Source organism: Epinephelus lanceolatus, chromosome 6 (assembly GCF_041903045.1).
Source record: "Epinephelus lanceolatus isolate andai-2023 chromosome 6, ASM4190304v1, whole genome shotgun sequence".
NCBI classification, from domain to species: Eukaryota; Metazoa; Chordata; class Actinopteri; order Perciformes; family Serranidae; genus Epinephelus; species Epinephelus lanceolatus.
In genome coordinates, this window is record NC_135739.1 from 24939076 (window position 1) to 24961131 (window position 22056).

General features: G+C 40.6%; 1 protein-coding gene across 1 annotated transcript in view; it reads right to left on the reverse strand.

Moving 5' to 3' along the window:
• Positions 1-391: 391 nt before the first annotated feature.
• LOC117253723 (adhesion G protein-coupled receptor D2) overlaps positions 392-22056 on the reverse strand; it is a 111553-nt gene continuing 89888 nt past the window's right edge. Inside the window, exon 25 of the mRNA XM_033621364.2 lies at positions 392-2441. Coding sequence (XP_033477255.1) covers positions 2304-2441 — 138 coding nt within the window. The 3' untranslated portion in view covers positions 392-2303. The remainder of the gene's footprint in view (positions 2442-22056) is intronic.

A 22056-nucleotide genomic window follows, 5' to 3' on the forward strand; every position in this document is an offset into this window, starting at 1 on the left:
TTAAATGTTCATGCAAGTCAGTGCATTGAAAAGAGTACTGTATTTAAGCGAGCAGGTGTGAAAGATGTTTGTGCCACATCGGTTTTTCTTTTCAACCTGCATCATTGTTCTTTCCAGTTTGCTCTTATACCAAAGACTGCATCTCCCCTCCGCTGCCCCGTGAGCTGTGACTTCCAGTATTGTGTCAAAATGAACAAAACCTGGCCTGTTTTTTTATTATTTTTCTTGAAAAATGACATCCTAAATTATTTCTGTGGAGTTTCCCCACATGTACTGTAGTTGTTGTTACTGTTTTTATCCAAAATGTCCCAACACTTGCCTCCCACAACAACCTTTGGTGTTTATTTGTTTACCTGTCGACATTATGTCAATGAAGTCATTGAACGATCAGTAGTTTTAAACAATGGCATGTTTAATGTACAGAAAATTCACTTAAGCCCCCATGTCGTTAAGCAGTTCTTGGTCCTGAGCTCCATTTACTGACACTCATTCATTGCGTCTATTGATCAGACAATCTTTTATCACCCACAGATTATGTGTTTAGGTTCTGCAGCTGCCTTGGACTTCCTAGAACACGCAGTCAAACTCTATACCACATGCAGGCCATAGAGTCATGCACATTAACGTGGTCATTGCAGAAGTCCCCTTTTTTTTCTGCATGGCTGCAGTCCTGCTCGATCAACAACAACAGGAGCTAGATTGGAAATAAAGTTAAGTAAAAGTTTGGAGAAACAGTTTTCTGTGGCATCAGCTGTCAGAAGTTAAAGAGGAATGGTCTTCAGCTGTCTGCTTGACAACAAACCACACTGTAGCTTAAAGGTATGCATGCAGAACAAATGCTTTAACAAGGACTTTAACAATGACGACCTTTGTGCATTCACATGCTCATGTAAGCTCTCAGCACATGGATCAAACACCGTGGATCAAAATGCTTTTTCCCTCCTGCTTGTCTATGACTTTTGGCCCCCTGCTGACATTCTGATTGCCCCTTTCACTACCCCTGTTTTGGGGAGTGTCTCTCTGAGGCTAATTGAATTTTTCCTCATATTTCAATAAATAATTATTATGCTTATAACACCAGATTCTCGCTTTCTGCACACACTAACACTGTCGGGTTACATTACTTTTTTTCCCTGGCCTTTATTTGGTAGTTTGAAAGTGGAGTGACGGGAAACCAGGGGAGAGAACTGTCCACCTGAAGTCTCACTGTAATGGGTCACAAATACACCCCATTTGCTCAGATAATGTAACACACTGCAAATTTTACTGCACAATATAGAGTAACACTTGCACAAGCAAATGTACAGCAAGTGCCATGAAAGACTTACAAACATACCGAATACAAAAAAAAAACCAATTAACTTCAATTGAAAACTTGGAAATGAAGTTGAGATCAAAATTCTAATTGAGGCATTTAGCTTACATTATTATGCAGCGCATCTTAAAATAACACAGAAACACAGATGTATCAAATATTACTGCGTCTCTATAGTGATCATAGGTGACAGAAAATTGAAGAGTAACAGGGACAGTTCACCCCAAAATTCCAAAAGACAACAAAACATATTTTTCCCCTTTACTTTAAGGGCTATTTATCAGTGTAGACTGTTTTGGTGTGAGTTGCTGAGTGTTGGAGATATCAGCCGTAGAGATGTCTGCCGCCTCTAAAACATAATGGAACTGGATGGCACTCAGCTTGTGGTGCTCAAGGCGCCAAAAAAATATATTTGAGAAACTCAACAGCAATGTCTCAGTTTCATGCAGGAATTAGTTTCTTTCTACCAAACTACACTTGCCAACTGCGCAGGAAGTGTGCATCTACTCATGGACGAGAGGCTCGTGCTCCTGACAGTGCAAGATGTAAACATTATTGGCATCCTCCTCTGCTGAGCTGTAAAGTTAGCTAGCTCAGTGGTGCTAGATAAGCTAGCAAAAGATACGCACTTCCTTCTGAGTGGTGGTATGGTTAGTGGTTGTACTTTGGTAAATGAAAATAGTTACTAAATTAAACTGTATTGTATTTTTGTGGGGCTTGGAGCACCACAAGTCAAGTGCCATCTAGTTCCATTATATTCAAGAGAAGGGAGACATCTCTACAGCCGATATCTCCAACACTTGGCACCTCACACCAAAACAATCTAGTCTGATAAATAGCACTAAAGGTAAGAGGAAAAATATGCATTTTTGATTTGGGGTGAACTGTCCCTTTAAGGAAAAAGGAGCTATAACACAAAGAAAACATTTCACTGACTGATTAAAAACCGAATCACAATATGAAACTACAATCACAGTCGCCAGCCAGGTCAGTCAACGTAGACGAGGCCGTAGCTTTTCTCAGGTGCAGGGCTGCGGGGGAAACAGGAAGCTGTGAACTCCAGCTCCATGGGAACGTGAAGACTACAACCAGCCGGCAAGGCATCCATCTCTGAGTCAGGAGGCTCCTGGATGGGAGACGGGGAGTGGTACAGTAAGTGGGGAGTGTCAAGTCAAATCAGGGAAACAATATTTACAGTGTAATACCACAAGACTGAAGTTATAAAATACACTGATAGATTTGGGAAATGGGAGAAACGTTTCCACTTCATGTTAGGAGAAATTTACATTAGAGAATACAATATTTTTAATCATCGTGCCTTTATGGGTTTTATCGAAGCACATTGTTAGTCTAAACCTCCCTCTTTAAAAAAACTGCCCTTGTAATAGGTTAAATGACACTTCCTATTTAAACACAGTGTCCTGTTTTATATTGTTTTCACCTTGTTTTAAATTTCCTTCATGATTTAATGAGATTTTTTTCTCTCTAATCACTGTGCCATTAGGGTAATGCCTGTTTTACTGTACACAACACTGACCCTTTGACTCTCATGACTGAATACAGTTTTTATACTGTGTTTCAGTCTTGCCATCAAACTGCCTCAGTTAAAATACATAACTAAAAAAAAGTCTTTTCAAAACATGAATTAATTAAATTGCCAAATATTTCCAACAATAATATATAAAGTTTTAAAACCAAACCCTCAATCACTGCTGATTGAAAGACAGTTGAAGTCATTAAGCCTAATTTTGAAAATGATTTTATATCAAAAGTAATTAAAATTTAAATGGCAGCTCTGTTCACTCACTCAACTTTTGACTCCAGTCGTCCCACAACCTTCAACAGCACAAACTTTGGCGTTAATACAAATTAGAGCTCCGTTGTGTACTGAATCACACTTCTGCTATTAAAAAGTAATGTTTTTGGCGTGAGGTTAATGAATGATCTAAAGACCTTCACTTTTTTAAAAGGTACAGTTTGTGAGAAACACATGGAGTCATTTGCTCACAAACAAAAAAGCATTTTCATTACTTGTATTTTATATTACATAAGAAATTAAGTCTAATTAGATGTTAAACTGCCGCTCCACATAGCCATCTTTCTTTGAATGATCCAACCTGCAACTACCCAGACACATTAATGTCTACTACTGTTTAATTTCATTCCCACTACATACATATAGAAAGTAAAACGTACATTTTGCTCCATTAAAATAATCAAGGTGTTAAAAGTTGCCTATTTTGTTAGTGTAATAATCCTGGGATTGTAAGGGTCCTTGCAAACTCGATCTAAAGGAACTACAGTGCAGTAGATACTGCTGTTAGTGTTTCTGTATATCCAATATGCAGCAGGCTTTTAACTTTTCTAAATTCTCTTGATTTTTAGAAGACCAAAATCCAGCAATGATAGCAAACAGGTTTCTTAAATGATCTCATGTAAATGCACAACAAACCAAACTTTTGACAATCTGTTATTCTCATTTTTTTCTCCATAAAGCAAATGATGTGAGGGGTTATCTGATTGCTGAGATGCTGATGATAATTTTCTCGTGCTGCATTAAGGATGCTGGTCACAGCCAGGCAAGAGGCCAGCTCGACCCCCGGCGCACAGCATTGCAATCCTCACTTGGAGCTTGGCTTGCAGTGCCTGGCCTCCTGTCTGTAAATGTGTTAAACCTGCTTTCACTCGCCCTGAATTTGTATAAATAATGTATATACATTTATCCACAGACTCTAACAAGTGCAGCCTCAGGTGAAAATACTCAGAAATGCATGCTATGCGCATCCCCGAAGGTGGACATCAGCTCCAAACCGACCAACTCAAAAGATAACCACACAGAGAGCAAGGGAGAAAAAAAACACAAATGAATAACTTGCCAAAAGCAACATAAACACACATACACACAGCTTTTTCTCACACACACGCACACACTGCTGCAGTGCTGTCAGTTTCTAAACAAGTTCTCCTTTCCGTCACACAAACAGCCCCAAGTCGTGTCTGCCAGTGTTATGTGAAGCTTTTAAACTCTGGAACCACATCACTCGTGTTTACCGAGATGCGCTTGTATGTTTCCCTGCATTGTCAAAGCACGGTCAAAGAGAAAAAGATTGAGGGCACAAGAAAAAACAAAAGCTTTTGGAAGTGTTCCAAGATTGCAAGAAAAGGTGCAACTGAACACTGCAATAAGCCAGTTTGGTATTCAGTTCAGTGTCAGGCAGGACCGGAGGCTCAAGAGGCCGGAGAAAGGCATCCTCAGTCCACATGAAATGAACACCCGCCCAGCGCCACATGGTGGCAAAGCTGGTGGATTAATCAGCAAAGATTAACTATCACACCAATCAGTGACTTCATACTAGATTAAAACATTTGAACACATCATTTTTCTGATAAATGCAATCTTAATTCCTTCTTATTTAAAACTTGATTCTGTTTTTACAAGCAATCAAGTTTTAACACAATGTGATTAACAAGTACCTGGTTCTGCACACCTATGTGTACTCTGTCATTTTAGGCCATTCAGTTGAATGTAGGCTACAATTAATTATTCTCACCTCAGGATTCAGCAGTTAGGCCATTTTCGTGTTCTTTAGTGGAGCAGACATGGTGGAGAAGAGACCCAAGATGTTCCCTCAAAATAAAAGAATTTCTCGCAAATGTATTTAAACACTAGAAATGGAATCACTCAAGTCGCAATACAATGATCCACCAAGGTGTAAGGTAGAGGGCCGATGACCCCTTCCCTCCTTCCTTTTAGTCTGTTTTAATTTGTAACTGTGTCTAGACTGACAAGGTGTCAGTCGGTGTCTGTATAACTGACATGTTTTTATATTAGTGTTTGTAATGATTTGATTTTTGTTGTGGACTCCAGGAAGATTAGCAACTGCTGAGGTGGAAGCTAATGGGGATCCAAATAAAGACTAAAGAATTCCCTACTTCCTACCCCTCTCCTTCTGGCACCCTTGCTTGGACCACACCCATCGTCAAAGTCGGTCTTCAAAGCGATCTTAACTGCACACCTGTAATGTCTTCTGAGCCAGGGGTGTAAAGTTGGGGCGTGGGTAAGGGGGCAATGGCCCCTTCAGTATGTCCTACCCCCCTAACTTCTGGCCTCTTGCTTAGACCACACCCACCTTGGAGCTTGGCCTTGATTTTGATCTCGTACACAGCTGTGAAGTTTTGTGACTGCGTCTTGCACGGTTGTGATGCTAGCACGTTGAAAAAATCTGTCCATAGCCAGACAGAGAGACACATAAACACCTGGCAAAATACTCTAAACCAGTGGTTCCCAACTGGTCCAGCCACAGGGTCCAGATTTCTCCTTAGTCATTAGGTCAGTATCTGACAGTTTAATACAATCAGCATCATACCTGCGTTTGGCTATATCGTTGAGGTTGTTGTTTGTCTCTGTCACGTAGGAGTTGGTTAGTCACTCACTCCACAGCAGAAAATGGCATTTCAAAATAAAGGCGTTGTGCTGGAAATTTACTGTACTTAAAAATAAAGTGTTTTTTTTACAAACTTGACACATTTGCGAGTCACTTGTGGTCGATTCAGAATGGATCCTCAATCCACTTTTGGACCACGACCCACCAGTTGGGAACCACTGCTTTAAAAAGCTTCAGTAGAAGCTCCCGCTACGATAGGTGTCTCCAGGGCCACAGTTTGCCGAGATCACCCACATGTACACACAGAGTCGCAAAGTGAAAGCAACACCAGCTGTCGTAACACTGTTGTGGTTCTTAATTACTGCACAGAGCACACCATAAGAATAAGCGCTGCCACCAGAAACATCTATCTGCATGCAGGTATACAATAAGCACTGATTGTCCTTCTATTGTTCATTAGTAGGTGATCATGAGTTATTACTGGTACTGTAGTTTAGTTCTGGGCAACTGAGACAAAGCTATTTTTGGCACTGGCAAAGTTTGTGGCATTTAATCAGATTTTATCATTAACCTGAGTACAAAAAGGATTTGAGCAATTATTATTATTTCAATCTAGTATCAGAGTGTTGGATTCTGATTTCACAAAATGCACAATGATGTAAAATAAACCATGACTGGCAATTTATTTAGATTTTGCCCCATATATCAACATACTCTCTACATGCTAACGGCTGCCTAGAAAATATTTGGAAATAATCTCCAAAACCGAGGGAATAAAGGGTTTTATTGATGAATAAAATGGTTTATTCATCTGTTTTTGAGTGTTAAAACTGGTGGAAGTTCACAGGTGAAGAACAAGGAGGATAAAAAGAAACAGCACAACTCTTCAGAGAGGCAATTAGCCAACTTTCTAATCACTTATACCAAACAGCGGCTGGGGGACCCATTGTTTGGCGGCCTGATGGACAAACTTTAAAAATGTAAAGATCAAATTAATAGGCAAGCATTGTTAATGGGAACACTCAATATTGTTATGCAAAAGCCTCACTGTGGCATGCAAAGCAAATACACTAAGGTTTGGAGATGGAATGGTTCGAAGGCCGCTGCCGTTTCATTTCAAAGCATGCATTATACATCATTGTGCATAAAGAGGAAGCCTACAGCATTATGATGTTTTTTTCCACGATGATTATCCTTTATTAGTCATTAAAAAGAGAGCGCGAGAGAGAGAAAAAATACAACTTTTAAGCACCTGAACCTCGCTGCCAGCATTCCATTAATTGCCTGCACAATGGGGAGAGCCTTTGGAGATTTTTCAATTTAAAAAAATGAGGAGCATGCATTCAGTCGTGCTCATGTTATACCGGCACTTAAATCCTACAGAGCTCACATAAAAAAGGACTCAAGGTTGCATCCGATTGAAAGCCTCCAACTACAGCCACTTCAGAAATCCATTTAGCAAGCGGGGGGTTAGAACATCTAATTCAAACAGAGTCGCCCTGTTAAAACGGTTGCACCAATGTCTTTTAAAAACACACACACAAACACACACTTTCAGGCACACACTTTTCTCCTGTTTGCTTGGCTCCATTGTAGGAAAGATGAACCTGGCACATAGAGAGATGGCACGACACAAAGAATTAATCTTGCCAGACCTCAGCCAAGTGGCGAAGGTGAATGCTTGACTGCATGTGGATTCTTGACCTTTGCTTCAGCAGTGCTCTACGGGAATGGTAAAGAAAGAGGTCTGTGACGTCTGTAATAACATGACAACCTGAATGTCACCACACTGTTCATCAGCTTCAGAATCCTGGCTGAAAAGAATGTTTTCTTATGAAAAAAAAAAAAATCCAGAAGAATAATTATATTTTTGGAAGCGTAGAAATAATAAAAAACTTTCAAACAATTCAATTAAAGAAGTATTTCACTGCTGGAAAGATGGTCTTTTTCATAAAACTGGGCTGTCTATGCCGTAGAAAAAGATGCAAATACTTTTGAAATTGGTGCTACATGACCAGAGAAACTGGGAGAAAAGGGCTGTAGCATTTATGAGCACTTATGCTCAAGAGGTAGAAAACCTAAAACTACCAGAATGCACTGTGCTGCACTGGTACAATAAACACTCCTGCTTGTGGGTGACGTAATGCGAGCTTGTCCGTTTTCACACAGGAAACAATGGCAGCCAGCAATTTCTATTCTATTCTTCTACAGTTACAGTTAAACAGTACACTAAAATATTTTGCTGAGAAGATTTTAGGCCATTTCACGAATCTTGGTCTATCAGCACTGCATAGTTTCACCATTTGATCTCAGTGTTTTCAGCCTTTGCTTTTACAATGCAGGAAATAGTATGGTGCCCACTTTCTGTTCACAAAATCTCATATTACAGCTAAACAGTGCACTAAAGTAAGTTTCTGAAGACATTTAAGGTGAGAAATGGGCAATACAGCAGCAGAATCTTGGTTTATATTTGATCAGCACTGCCTTGTTTTGCAGTTTGATTGGAGTTTGAGGGGAGAAAGAGAAAGAGAGATAAGGAGAGGGGCATCTCTTTGTGTCTGTGGTGGCAGGCATAAGTAGAAGTAGAATCGGTTGTCTGAGCGTTTTGCATCATCTGGTGGATTTGACCTGGTAGTGGTGCAGGGAGATCTGGGCACTAGTAAAATGGAGGGTTTGACTCAGTTCATTTAAACATACTATCCTCATTGTTAGGATACAAAGTTTGTCATTTATCTTTTCATCTAACAGCCCCTGGATAAATGCTCATAATGCTGTCAACCTTTAACACTTCAACATTGTCCAGCAAATCCTCCACAACAGAACTTCTGGGAAAAGCGACTACTTTCTAATCAATGGTTTTGGGCTTGTAGTTTTGCTCATACACATAGTAATTACACAGTTGTGTTTGTACCTAAGAAACCGCTGTTATTGCTGTCGGAAAATGTATCACCTCTCTCATCAGTTTTTCCCAGAAAAGACTGCAGACTATTATACAACTCTATCAGACTGTCTTGCACTCAAAAATAAAGGTATTTGCGACAGGTGCTTTGGCAGAGAAAAGCAAGCTATAGGGAATCGGGACACCCACACACTGCCATTACTTGCTTACTTATGTACTTCTCGAAAAGTTTCAGTGAGCGACCTTATACGCCAAGTGTTTAGAACAACAGTTAAGAGTTCGACAACCTGAGAAGATGCTGATGAGACTCACGGTTTATTGAAGTAGACACTTAAAGTATTTAGTTGTTGTTTTTTTCCCAAATGGATTCTTTACCTCAACTTACTTGATGTCTTTTAACAAGAACGCACAGACACAAGTGCTCACAAACACAGACAACTTAAAATATGCCTTTGTGACCACATTGTATTGAAGTTTAATTACAACATGCCCAACGACAACACTAACTCTAACCTTGTCCTGATTATAGTCCTCTACTTAAAAACTAACTATTACCATAAAATAAACGGTAATGTTGTGAAGACCAGATTCTTGTCCCCACATCAAGTAATTCCTCATGTTATGGTGTGAACTGATTTGTGTCCCAAAAATTTAATTTCAGGCCCTGACACACCAGGTGATTACCATTGGCACTAGTTGGCTTTATATATGTTGAATTTATTTCGCATGAACGGAGCCTGTTGGTGAATTAATTCACTCTGTTCAGTTCAGTGCACAGGAAGAGAAACAGAAGTGAGCAAACAAATGGCTAAAGTCAAGAGGGTGTGAGATCCAAGTATATTCGGTACGATTTTTTTTTAGCTGTTGAAACAGTTCGTAACTGTTTGCGTTGTTGTTCGCGAGCACACGGAAAATATCATTCAGGGTTCAAGGCTAAGGTTTTTTTTTCACATGCCCGGTCGGGCAAGTTGGTCAGATGTTTACTTGCCCGAAGTCAGTTTTTACTTGCCCTAAAAAAATTGTTTAATTCAGGCGGCTATCAATTAACAAAGACTGCAGTTATTTTTATGTTATGTAATCTTTATTCACACTGTATGTATTAATTAAAACAACATATGTCATGTATTGTAGCTTAATTCCTACACAAATATGACAGTGTCAGGGCTTAAAGTGAAAATCTGTCAATCGTTCTCCGTCTATAATTTTGCGCCCATGCCCACCTCTATTTATTTTTCACCCCTCTCTCCAGTTCTGCTGTATTAACACCGGGTTTAATATGTTTTGCTTCCATCTCTCATCTTCAACGCTACTTAGCTCTCTCTCTACTCTACCAGTAGACTACCACATCCACCTGTTGCACAAAACACACACAGCAGTGTTTCCCCTAGGATGGAGTTGTAGCAGCAGAGGTGAAGCACACTGTCCATAACAATAACTTTGTCAGCTGACAAACTGCACCGGGCTCGGGTTCTGTAACATTGGTTTGGTGCATCTGGGCCTTAACACATGTTGTAAACCAGTGGTTCCCAGCTGGTGTGTCATGGTCCAAAATACAGTGAATTTCCGGCACAGAGCTTTTATTGTGAAGTGCCATGTCCTGTTGTAGAGTGAGTGGCAAACTCAGAGACAGCAAACGTATTTGATGACATGTCCAAATACAAGAACTAAGGACTGCAGAGAAATCTGGACCACGTGGCTAGACCAGTTGGGAACCACTATTGTAGACTATACTGTACAAACAGGCTGGTTTCTGAGTACATTCAGATGTCAGTGTTTTAAGATTTACTGCATCTCATACTTCAAGTGACACTAAAACAAAATAATCTTTTAATCTTTAACATAGCAAAATGTGAAAAAGTGTAAGTGCAAGAATACTTTTTGGGGTCCATGTGCTCACTCATACTACAATTGACAGCCAGTAAAATGTATATTTAAGACCATGAACTGGGGCCTCAGATCCCATCACATAAAACCAGAACAATTTAAATCTCACAGGACCACCGGCAGCCTTGAGCTGTGACCAAACTGATGAAGAGCGGAGGAACCAATACAGAACAGGACCATCACCAATCCCACACACATAGTGTACGTGTTGTACTCACATAGGAGGAACTATTAAGCTATTTATCAACAGAAATAAATTGAAGTGAGAGTACACAGATACAAACTTAATGATACCTTTTGTGCAACAAACTGAGCTGAGAGGCATGCCCGGTGTCAAACAAAGGCAGTAAATGATTTGGCCAGCGCTGCTTTCACAAAAGACTGAATGCTTTCCATCAAGGCCCCATGCAATTTCAACCAAATGCCTGAGGAGGTGATGTACAGTATTTGAAAACACACTATTTACAGACTGGCCTTAATGTAAGAGTTTTCATTGAACTGTCTTTACTCCCCAACTGTCTTTAAAATCGGTGTTTGTTTTCAGTCATAAGCTTTTTATTTTTTACTGCAAAGTGCTACATAAATGTTGCAAAAACAAATAAAGAAGTACATCTGCATCATAAATCAAATACCGTATATCCTTGAGTGTACTGCATTCCATACCAATGACAAAAACAAAAGATTCAGCTTCAATTAAGTGTGTGTCAAAGTGTGTATCTGGTAACGTGTACACGTGTGTCCACAGATGGATGTGAGTATTTGTGCATGTGTCTCTACACATGCATCTGCAGGTCTGTTGGTGAGATCAATATCAAAACCCTTAAGAGGACTGAATCAAGCAGAAAGAAACTTTCCTTTCATCTCTCCCTCCCTCCATGCCTCCTTTCTTTCCTCCTCTGTTTCAGAGCGCCACGGACAATTGCTGGCAGGCCTTCAGATGCAAACAGCTGCTCTCAGATTGTCACTGTGATGGGAAACTGATTATTTAGTCTGCTGTCCCTCCTTTGGGACGGCAGCAGTTTCTGTAAGCTACTGAGGACTCTTAAGAGGCTGGGTCCTTTGCCAGAGGCGGCAATAACACTGTAATAGAGGCTCCTATAAATGAACATCACAGACTTAAACATAGCTGTGAAAAAGGAGAGTGTGGGCCTCAGGGAAGATCTTTGGGGAACATCCCCTCAGCATCTGTTTGGAGCCGTGGCTCTGTTTTAGAGAGGCCAGAAGTTAAGTGTAACAGGGAAAAGACTGCCTCTCATCACCTGGAGTTCTGGATTTGTCGAGCTGGTGTTGATCAAGCCAGACCTGACAAGGCCTGCATCCGCTCGCCTGAATCACTAATTCCCTGTCATATTAAAATATTTATCATGTAAGCATATGATTATTACTACTCTGTGCTTTCTGGTTGGGAAGCTAAGAAGAATAAGGTTTCTGTGTACGGGCTTTGTGTTGGCTGGACCTCTGGTGGATATCATTACCATGCCTGGTCTTGGTTGCTGAGGCAGCTGCAACCCACACCACAAGACCATGGCCTCCTAAATGGCAATGCATGATCTGTGTTTTGCCTCTTCGGATTCCAGACCATGACATTGTTTCAATCCAGCTAAATTCCCAAAGCACTGAATGGCGTGCCCACTTCATTCAAAGCCACCATATTAAACTCTCCATCCCTCAAAACTACCGCACTGCACAGCAGCTAATGAAGGCATTAGCAAATGGCGGCCCACGGTCTGGACCCAGTAGAGTGGCGGTTCTCTCTGAGACCAATAACTTTCTGACAATCATCACGGAGCATTGTTTTTTCCTGGGTGCAGCTAATCCAGTTAATACAGCAACAGCTTCACTTGACTGAGCAAATCAAACCAATTGTTTTCCGTATGAAGACAGTTTGCAGAGTAACAGATGTGAGAGAGTTGACAGCATGGAAATAATGTCTGACAACATCATAAATACACAAAAGACTTCTCCTTTGTGCTGTTGCTTAACCACCCTTTTTCTCAGTCTGTCATTTAGGGGCGGTGTCCTGAAGCTGCTTTCCCTGAAGGCCAGTGTATTTTTTTTTAAATTCTTAGTAATGAGAGCGCCATGTATTCAAGCTACACTGCAAACACCAGCAGTGAGGTGAGGCGTATCTTATCTGTGCTGAGTGCTGCAAGTTTGGCGTTTTTTTCTGAGCGCAGTGAGTCGAAAATGTTCAACTCTGACCAACTGTCACATCTTTATTTTTTATTATATATAACCAAATTGTATCCAGCAATTTGCCTATATGATAATACAGTAGCACAGTGTCATGCTTTTCTTTTTAAACAGAAATATTAACCTTTTTACCCTTCCCACCTCCCAACAATTCCCTTCCATTTCATATGAGCAAAGTAATGATGAAATAATAAAATAAATTAAAATGCTTGAATAACATATATAGAGACAAATAAGGTGTGCAACAAATTTAAATTGATAAAGAAATATATATATATATATATATATATATTAATAAAATAAAAAAATAAAAGTCAGCTGGCAATACTCAAGATCAATGTGCCAATCTAACATTGTCTGCATCCTACAAGATCACAATCCAAAATGTATGTACGCACACTCTTACATCTTCCAACCATCACATCTTAAGTGCTGAAGGTCAACAACGATGGAGGAAAAATATGTTTATATACTGTGCATATATTAATATAATGTTTCTTCTCATGAACCCGCATAGCCTGGCAGTCTGTCCTCTCTCCCTATGTGCTTCAGCCCTTTCCTCAGCCAAAACAAGTACTCTACTTTGTCAACATTTTAACTTCTGCAGATATTCCATATCATAGCAACCAGATGCACCCAAAGCGTCTCAGCTGAACAAAATACTGCACCTCCAAAGCATTCTCAAGAGCTTGCTGAGGAGCACATGGTGTTTTCAACTGGGACAAAAACACTTTGTTGGACACAGGGCCTTAGGCCTAATATTAGCAAGGCTGTTTTTGCTGCCGTTAATTTTTGTCAGGCAAAAAGCCACCAGCAGGCAGGGAGACTGCCAATCTCTACCACTGTTGAGTAACATATACCTCCTTAAGTCAAAATGTTAGTTAATCTTTTAAATCACTTTCAGCTACATTAGTCCTCTACAATCAGGGGACACAGCATCAGGACAGTGTCATCCATGAACACCATACTTCTACCAGCCATAAAATAAGTTGGTGTGGTGAAGGCAGATACAAACACTATCCTCTGGGTTAGATTATCACTGTAAACATCCCCCTGAGCAAAGCATTTAAAACTCCTGCTGCAGAGCTGCTATGCTCAGAAACAGTGTCCAGTCATGAATGTAAAAAAAGATTTTGCTGGAAATAAAATGCAAGCCGATAACCCGCAAATAAATTAAAGTTTGAAAAATAATGCTTTATTTACTTATCTATTTATTTATCTAACTTTTTTTCCCCACATGATGAGAATTGGTGACAAAATACAGAGATAGAGAAAACAAAGAATATTAATTTTCTGTTGATAAACAAAGTTCTACTGACAATAATTCACGTATTTCCAAATACAACTCTCCAAAACAAAAACGTATAATAAACGGCACATCATTGTTGAGTTTGACCTCCAGCACCCAGCGGCAAGATTGACAGCAAGTGGGGGGTCTTCTGGTAGAGCTCATGTTAACTGGCATTTGACAAGTTCTCTCTCTGGGAGTGTACCAGAGCCTAACAGTGCATATCAAGCTCAGAGTCTAATGTGAGGTGAGTGATGTAAGGTGAGGTGAGGCTGCGTGAAGCCTGAGGCTGAACACCAAAGCACAGGGCAGCGGTCGGATCAATACCGGCTCAGCCACAGACGAACGAGGTCGGGGTGGTAGGTAGCAGACACACAACGCTTCCTCGACCGGGGCTCGTCATTCATGTACACATACAGTTGTTCATCACAATAATGCTGGTCATTGTTGCACTCTGCCTTAATCGTGCATTCTTTTCCTGTTTCAGAAAATAATGTGGAAGTACTTACTAAGTATAAGTATTAAGCAACTGGTGACTGGGTAGCTAATAAGCAACACTTGATCTGTTGAGAGTATTTGACTCATCTGTGCACTATGGAGGCCAGCTGAAAAAAACACTGAGCTAAAAAACTTGTACAGTTGTACATTTCGCAACAGGAGCAGCCCTTTGACATTGCAAAGAGTTACTGACTTATCACAAAAACATTACTTACAATAAAGCAGAAATGATTAATAGCCAGTTCTTTATGAGGAAAATATGTGAAACGGTGAATTGTTGAATATCACAATAACGATTTTACTAATGATAAATAAACAGATAAAGTGTACTCTAGAGCTGCAATGATCAGCTGATTAATCAATTTGTTTGACAGAAAATTAATTAGCAACTATTTTGATAATCAATTCACTGTTTAAGTCATTTTTCAAGCAAAAATGCCAAAAATATGATATTTTCGGGTTCTGAAAGTTGAGGATTTGCTGCTTTCCTTGGTTTAAGGTTATGGTAAATTTGATATTTTTGGGTCTGGAAATGTTGGTTAAATGAAAAAAGACATTTAATTAGTCACTTTGGGCTCTAGGATATTTCAACAGGCTTTTCTGATTGTTTTTTTAAAGCTGTGGAGACCAAATGATCAATCAATGTTTGAGAAAATAGTGTACAGCTTAATTAGTAACAAATATATTTGTTTGTTGAATTTAAATATATATATATATATATATATATATATATATATATATATATATATACACTCAGGTCCATAATTATTTGGACAATGATACAGTTGTCATCATTTTGGCTCTGTACACCACCACAATGGGTTTTAAATTAAAAAATGAATACCTGCTTAAAGTGCAGACTCTCAGCTTTCATTTAAGGCTTTTTTTCAAAAATGTAGTATGAACCGTGTAGGAATTACAACCATTTCTTCACACAGTCCCCCGACTTTAAGGGCTCATAAGTATTTGGACAAACTAACATAATCATCAATTAAACAGTCAGTTTTAATACTTGGTTGCAAATCCTTTACAGTCAATGACTGCCTGAAGTGTTGGACACATAGGCATCACCAGATGCTGGGTTTCTTCCCTGGTGATGCTCTGCCAGCCCTTTACTGCAGCCGTCTGCACTTCCTGCTTATATTTTGGGTGTTTTGCCCTCAGTTTTGGCTTCAGCAAGAGAAACGCATGCTCAATTGGATTCAGGTCAGATGATATGACTTGGCCATTGCAGAACATTCCACTTCTTTGCCTTAAAAATGTCTTTGATTTTGCAATATGCTTCAGGTCATTGTCCAACTGCACTGTGAAGCATCGTCCAATGAGTTTTGAAGCATTTGGTTGAATCTGAGCAGATAATGGTGCCCCAAACACTTCAGCTTTCATCCTGATGCTCTTGTAAGCAAGACAAGACTTCACTAGAATAAATACAGAGGGTTTATCACAAGATGCAAACCATTGGTTAGCCTTAAAAATGGAAGACCAGATTAGAGTTTGTCAAAAACCATCTAAAAAGCCTGTACAGTTGTGGAACAGCATACTATGGACAGATAAAACAAAGATCAACTACCAGAATGATGGGAAGACAAGAGAAGGAAGAAGGGAAGGAACTGCTCATGATCCAAAGCACACCACCTCATCAGTGAAGCATGGTGGAGGTACTGTTATGTCATGGCCATGTATGGCTGCCAGTGGAACTGGTTCTCTTGTATTTATTGATGATGTGACTGCTGAGAAGAGCAGCAGGATGAAAGCTGAAGTGTTTGGGGCTACATTATCTGCTCAGATTCAACCAAATGCTTCAAAACTCATTGGACGATGCTTCACAGTACAGTTGGACATTGACCTGTAGCATACTGCAAAAGCAACCAAAGACATTTTTAAAGCAAAGAAGTGGAATGTTCTGCAATGGCCAAGTCATATCATCTGACCTGAATCCAATTGAGCATGCGTTTCTCTTGCTGAAGCCAAAACTGAGGGCAAAACACCCAAAACACAAGCAGGAAGTGCAGATGGCTGCAGTAAAGGGCTGGCAGAGCATCACCAGGGAAGAAACCCAGCATCTGATGATGCCTATGTGTCCAACACTTCAGGCAGTCATTGACTGTAAAGGATTTGCAACCAAGTATTAAAACTGACTGTTTAATTGATGATTATGTTAGTTTGTCCAAATACTTATGAGCCCTTAAAGTCGGGGGACTGTGTGAAGAAATGGTTGTAATTCCTACACGGTTCATACTACATTTTTGAAAAAAAGCCTTAAATGAAAGCTGAGAGTCTGCACTTTAAGCAGGTATTCATTGTTTAATTTAAAACCCATTGTGGTGGTGTACAGAGCCAAAATGATGACAACTGTATCATTGTCCAAATAATTATGGACCTGACTGTATATGTGTGTGTGTGTGTGTCTGTGTGTGTGTGTGTGTGTGTGTGTGTGTTTGTGTGTGTGTGACAGGCGGACTCTAGTGTTGTCTGCGTTATGTTGATATGAAGAGGCCCAGACAGTAGATATCTTTGGAGGCGATCTCCTGACAACACTGACAGCAAGAGGTAAAAACAAAATCCTCCGTCAATTATAACCATATTAACTCAAGCCACTACACAAATTAAGTGACTTAAAGTGTTAGCATATTATACAATAAGTTTAAGCTGAAATATGAACTTACAAACATAGCTTAACAGTGCTAAAACACAGACATTAAGCAATGTAGCTTACCTCTCCCATGGAGTACAACAATAAAAGGCGAGAGGTAAGGTGGGAGACTTAATAGGTGGGGCACCCCCAAAGGTGAATGCAGGGGCACAGAAACTGAGTATCAGACATTCCACATATTGACTATGGAGGCCTAAGCGTGTCAGGTAATAACAACTGAAACAAATTTTGTGTAATTATAATACTTAATATTACAAATATACATTTGACTTCGTTATACATGTTACTGCTGTATAATCGACCCTGGTACATATATGATAAATTATTTCCAAAACTCTTTCACTGAACAAAGTGAACTGAACACAAAATGCACCAATAAAAAAGAACGATAGATTTTAAAGTCTAGTTTTTTTTTACGAATACTATATTTACTCAAAAAATCCCTGAGTGCAATATTGCAGTCTTTCGCAATGTGTTGATCAGACAAGTTGAAATCACAATGTCCATCAAGTGATATACTGTGCAGCCCAATAGGTCACTGATTAAAATACAACCCTTTATCTGTTTCCTATCCTCTCTGATGCCGCTGTCAAAAAAGCAAACAGATAAGCCCACATGCGAAAACTATAAGAAACTGTACAATTCTTGCTTTGTAATACCAAGCAGTTCTATTTGACAATATTTTCATCATCGTGTTGGGGGGAGGACGGACACACCCAGTGAAGCCAAATCAGAAACAGACATCCACAACTGATAAAAATGTCAGTTGGAATTTGTAAAAACTCATAAATAATGGATGCTCCAAGTAGGCAGGGGAGCATCTTCAATGAGCCCAGAGTGCCGAGCATGCTTTCTCATCTCCAAACCGAGGAGCCATCTTAATGACTGTGCCCGGAGACCTGGGGGTCTCCATCAGGCCCCCCCGCCCATTTCCCCCAACCCCACCATCAGACCCCCTCGTCAAGCCCGTCCGTGCTCCCAACCACCACATATCGTACAGAGGGGAACATGAGCTCTTAAATTAAACATTCACAGCAGTGGCCGCTGCCTGTTTTAGGCAAATCAGCAGAAAATGAAACAAACAGGGTGCCTCAGGAAGATCCATGTGTGTGCATTTGAGACATTTTTTGGGGGAGAGCGGGTGGGTCTCTTAAGTCTTGCGGAGAGCAGGGAACGCAAATAATGTCATATCTTCTTTTTTGTGTTTTGTGGATAAATGAGGCTGTTATCCAATGGTATCCATTTTGACATGTTGGAAGACGGAGCAAAAGAGCAGTTTATTTTGTGGATACATTTCTTTCCGTGTGTGCGAGGGAGGGACGGGTGAAGATGAAGTGAGAAAACTGAAACACTAGGGAAGTAAAGAGACAGGTATTATGTTGAACATAATGACACTGGGCTGCATGGCATCCTGCATTATGAGGACCGGGGTCACCTCTGGGGAAGGATGATGGTGGATGAACCAGGGACCACTATCCCCCTCTCCTGACCTGAATTCAGACACAAACAGGAAATTGCCTACAGGAAGGAAGTCATATTTTTTACAGCTGTGCTCTGGACGCAGATAGCATTGTGTGAGAGCTGCATTTTTAATATACATGTGCGATTTACTCAACATGTATGATGTCTGCAGTGAGCCATTAAAGTATCCCACACAACCTGAAAAAGTGACGAGGCAGGCAGGGTCTAGTGTCTGTGCTTCAAATGAAAACGGTGGTCATTGTCTTTTCCTGTCGCCATTAAAAAGACCTTTTCCTGCACTAGCCACAGATAAACCTTTTTGTCTCTTTGTTTTTGTTCTTGGATGAAGATCAAAGCATCAGGTCCAGACTCAGGGCTTGCGATCTGTCAGGGTGCGGGGATTTATACGGCACTCGCATCCTACGATACTCATCACATCTGCAAGTCGCAGCGATAAATCAGATTGGCAGGCTGCACGGCATTACATACATACACTGTGGCCATAAGGCAGCAGATTCTACTTTTGAAGCAAAGGTGTTTTTTTTATTGTTAAAAGATAAAAATACAGTTGCTCTACATGGGCTCTCGGCCTCTTTTCTCCGTTATTGATGAGTTATTTCACTCATCAGTGCAATACCTTAGAGACGCGCCCACAGGAACATGCACACATTTTACGCACATAGATGAAGGGGCTTGATCAATTTCTCCGTCTGCCAAAAGGGTGGTTAAAGCGGGCGGAGAGGTGGAGGCTGAGGATGGTGGGGGGAGGTGGCCCAGAGCCCTACAGGAAGTGATTTAATGTCCAAAAAGACATACGCTTGTTTTTGCTCTGTCTCTTTCCTGTTGTGTTCTGATAGGGACTTCCTCTCCCCACTGGGGATGGATACGGGTGTCATCCGTCCATCCATCCATCCCACCCACCCCCACCCACACACGGCTCACGGAAATATCATTCGGCTGTCGTGCCATACTCGCAAAAAACCCATCAAACTCTCTGGACATTAGCGCAAATGGTCACAGAGGGCGTGTGTGTGTGTGCATGTCGCTTAGCAGACAGAGTGGAGACTTGTGGTCACATTTGACATTTTAGGGATTAATCTGACACTTTCTTAACCCTAACCCTAACCCATACTGAGAAGGTAAAAAGTCAAGAGGTGAGAGGCCAAGAGGAAGGAGACATTGCATCCACGTTTGTAACTTTGTGCACACTGCCATCCTCATCCATTTGACTGTATGTGTGAGAGCGCGAGCAATAACCTGCATGTGCACTATGTATGGGTCTGGGGAGCCAGAGGGCTCAACCTCAGCCATGGTAACACCAGGATGATCTCTTCCTGTCTGCCTCAGTATCTCTGCGACCAACTCCCTTCCTTTCCGCTAAAACAGAGAGATACAAGCACACACATATTTTTGTTACCAAACTTCTGGGCATCTCCTCTTGAAGACATTCTGTCACTAACCCCCTAACCCTAACCCTTACCCAACCCTGAACCTTGATTAACCCTAATGAAACCTACTCTTGGTTTTATCTGTTTTTTTGTTTTTTTTGGATAAATGAAAGTATACTGCAGTCCAGTACAAACACAGGCAAGACAGTTCACCTACTGCCAAGGTGATTTTAATGTCTCAAAGAAACAGTATCAACAAAAGTGAACATTATAGGCTTTACAAAGGTAGTATTTGTTTTTGGATCAGTTATTTTTCAGTTTGTGTAACTTGTTTGTTAAGAGCCCTTGGAAGGCAAACCTGGCATGACCATTGGGCACTGCAACTCATTCACGGAAGTTCCAACTTTCCATGTCCATTAAGAAATCCGATTGAATCATGGAGATATTTAACAAAAAACAATCTAATTTAAATTCAAAAGTTTGTCTTGAGAACATTTCCTATGACGAAAAAGGAAAACAAGGCGATACACTTGACTAAAAAAGACAGAATCAAGTGACGTCATCTATAACAATCACTGTCCTTACCATCATCTTTTGTCACAGTCTGACACAGATTAATTGATTGATAGATTTGTTCTTTATAGGAAAATAATCCACTGTGTGGGTGTGTGTGAGTCACCAGGTCTCTGTGGTGTTTCCACCAGTGACCAAAGTATCCCATGCCACAGTGCTTATCTGCGCTCCTCTCTGTTGAGCGATTTAATGCTGACTAACACACAATGACCCACCCGCCAACCTCCTCTCTTACTCATTCACCCATCTACCAATACACTCATACAGTGTCTCTCTCTCTCTCTCTCTCTCTCTCTCTCTCTCTCTCTCTCTCTCACACACACACACACACACACACACACTGATGCATATTTGCTCACATATTCACCTACAGATGGAGGAAATAAGCTCAGCGCTGCCTGTGTCTGCTGAGGATGTGAGGTGCAGTGATGGCACATTAACGATAGGCCCCATGACAGCAGTACGCATCGGCCTCACTGAACAAAGCACGCGGACAGTTTTTAATTCAATGAGGATTGTTTGAGTGAAACAATGGCTCTCGGCCCCACTGAGGGTTAGGAAAGGGTGAGAAAGGTGAGTTCGACGGCGGTAGCTTGCCGGTGTTTTTCTGTTTTAAGCTACGGATGATCCCGTGGGTTCGGTGGGGCCGTGCATCAGAAATATCGCTGTTGTGCAGCAACATCCGCTGTTGTTCAGGTAACCAACAAAAAAGGCTGACAATGAGTGGGCTGGAAGGGAAATACTGACATAATAAGACCTGCTTATTATGGTACCATAAAGACTCTTCTGAAGCAATACATGTATATATTTTGATACATTTTCTTTTGGGCTACACTAAAACAGGGGTTCATGTAATGCTAGAGTTTATTTTGTAGAACTTTTTCCAGTGGAAGGGAGAGCAAGAAATATTACATTTGTCATTATAACATATAATTTATGTAACACAAATTATGTGATTTTATATATAATTTTCTCCTTTATCTCTATACACTAGATGGGGGGCAAAGCTATGTGACCTTTCTATGTGTGTGTGTTGTGTGTGTGTGTGTGTGTGTGAACTCTCGCATTTGCATTCCTCACAGCTCATTCAGTCTATGCTAATGGGGTCTACTCATGCAGAGCAGTAGGTCTTAATGAAAAACCTTTGGCTGGTGATCAGTACTATTGATCAGCCTGAGCCTCGGCTTTAAGCAGGGCTAATTGATCAATCACCACTGGTTGCTTCGGATTAATGGAACATGACTGGTGCTCCCCCCAGGACATACCCACCTCTCAGGAGGAGGCATGAGTGAGTATGTGTGTGTGTGTGTGTGTGTGTGTGTGTGTGTGTGTGTGAGATATAAACACTTACGCTATGCATACAGTATGTTCATGTGCATATATGAGAGAGCAGGGGTGGATTAAGCTCTAGATAAACCCCTCTCAAGTGAAAGAGAGACTATTTTCTGATTTAAACTACACACAAAGGACAAAAGTATTTCTTTGCCGGACTCTCACTGACACTCACAGTATTTAGTAT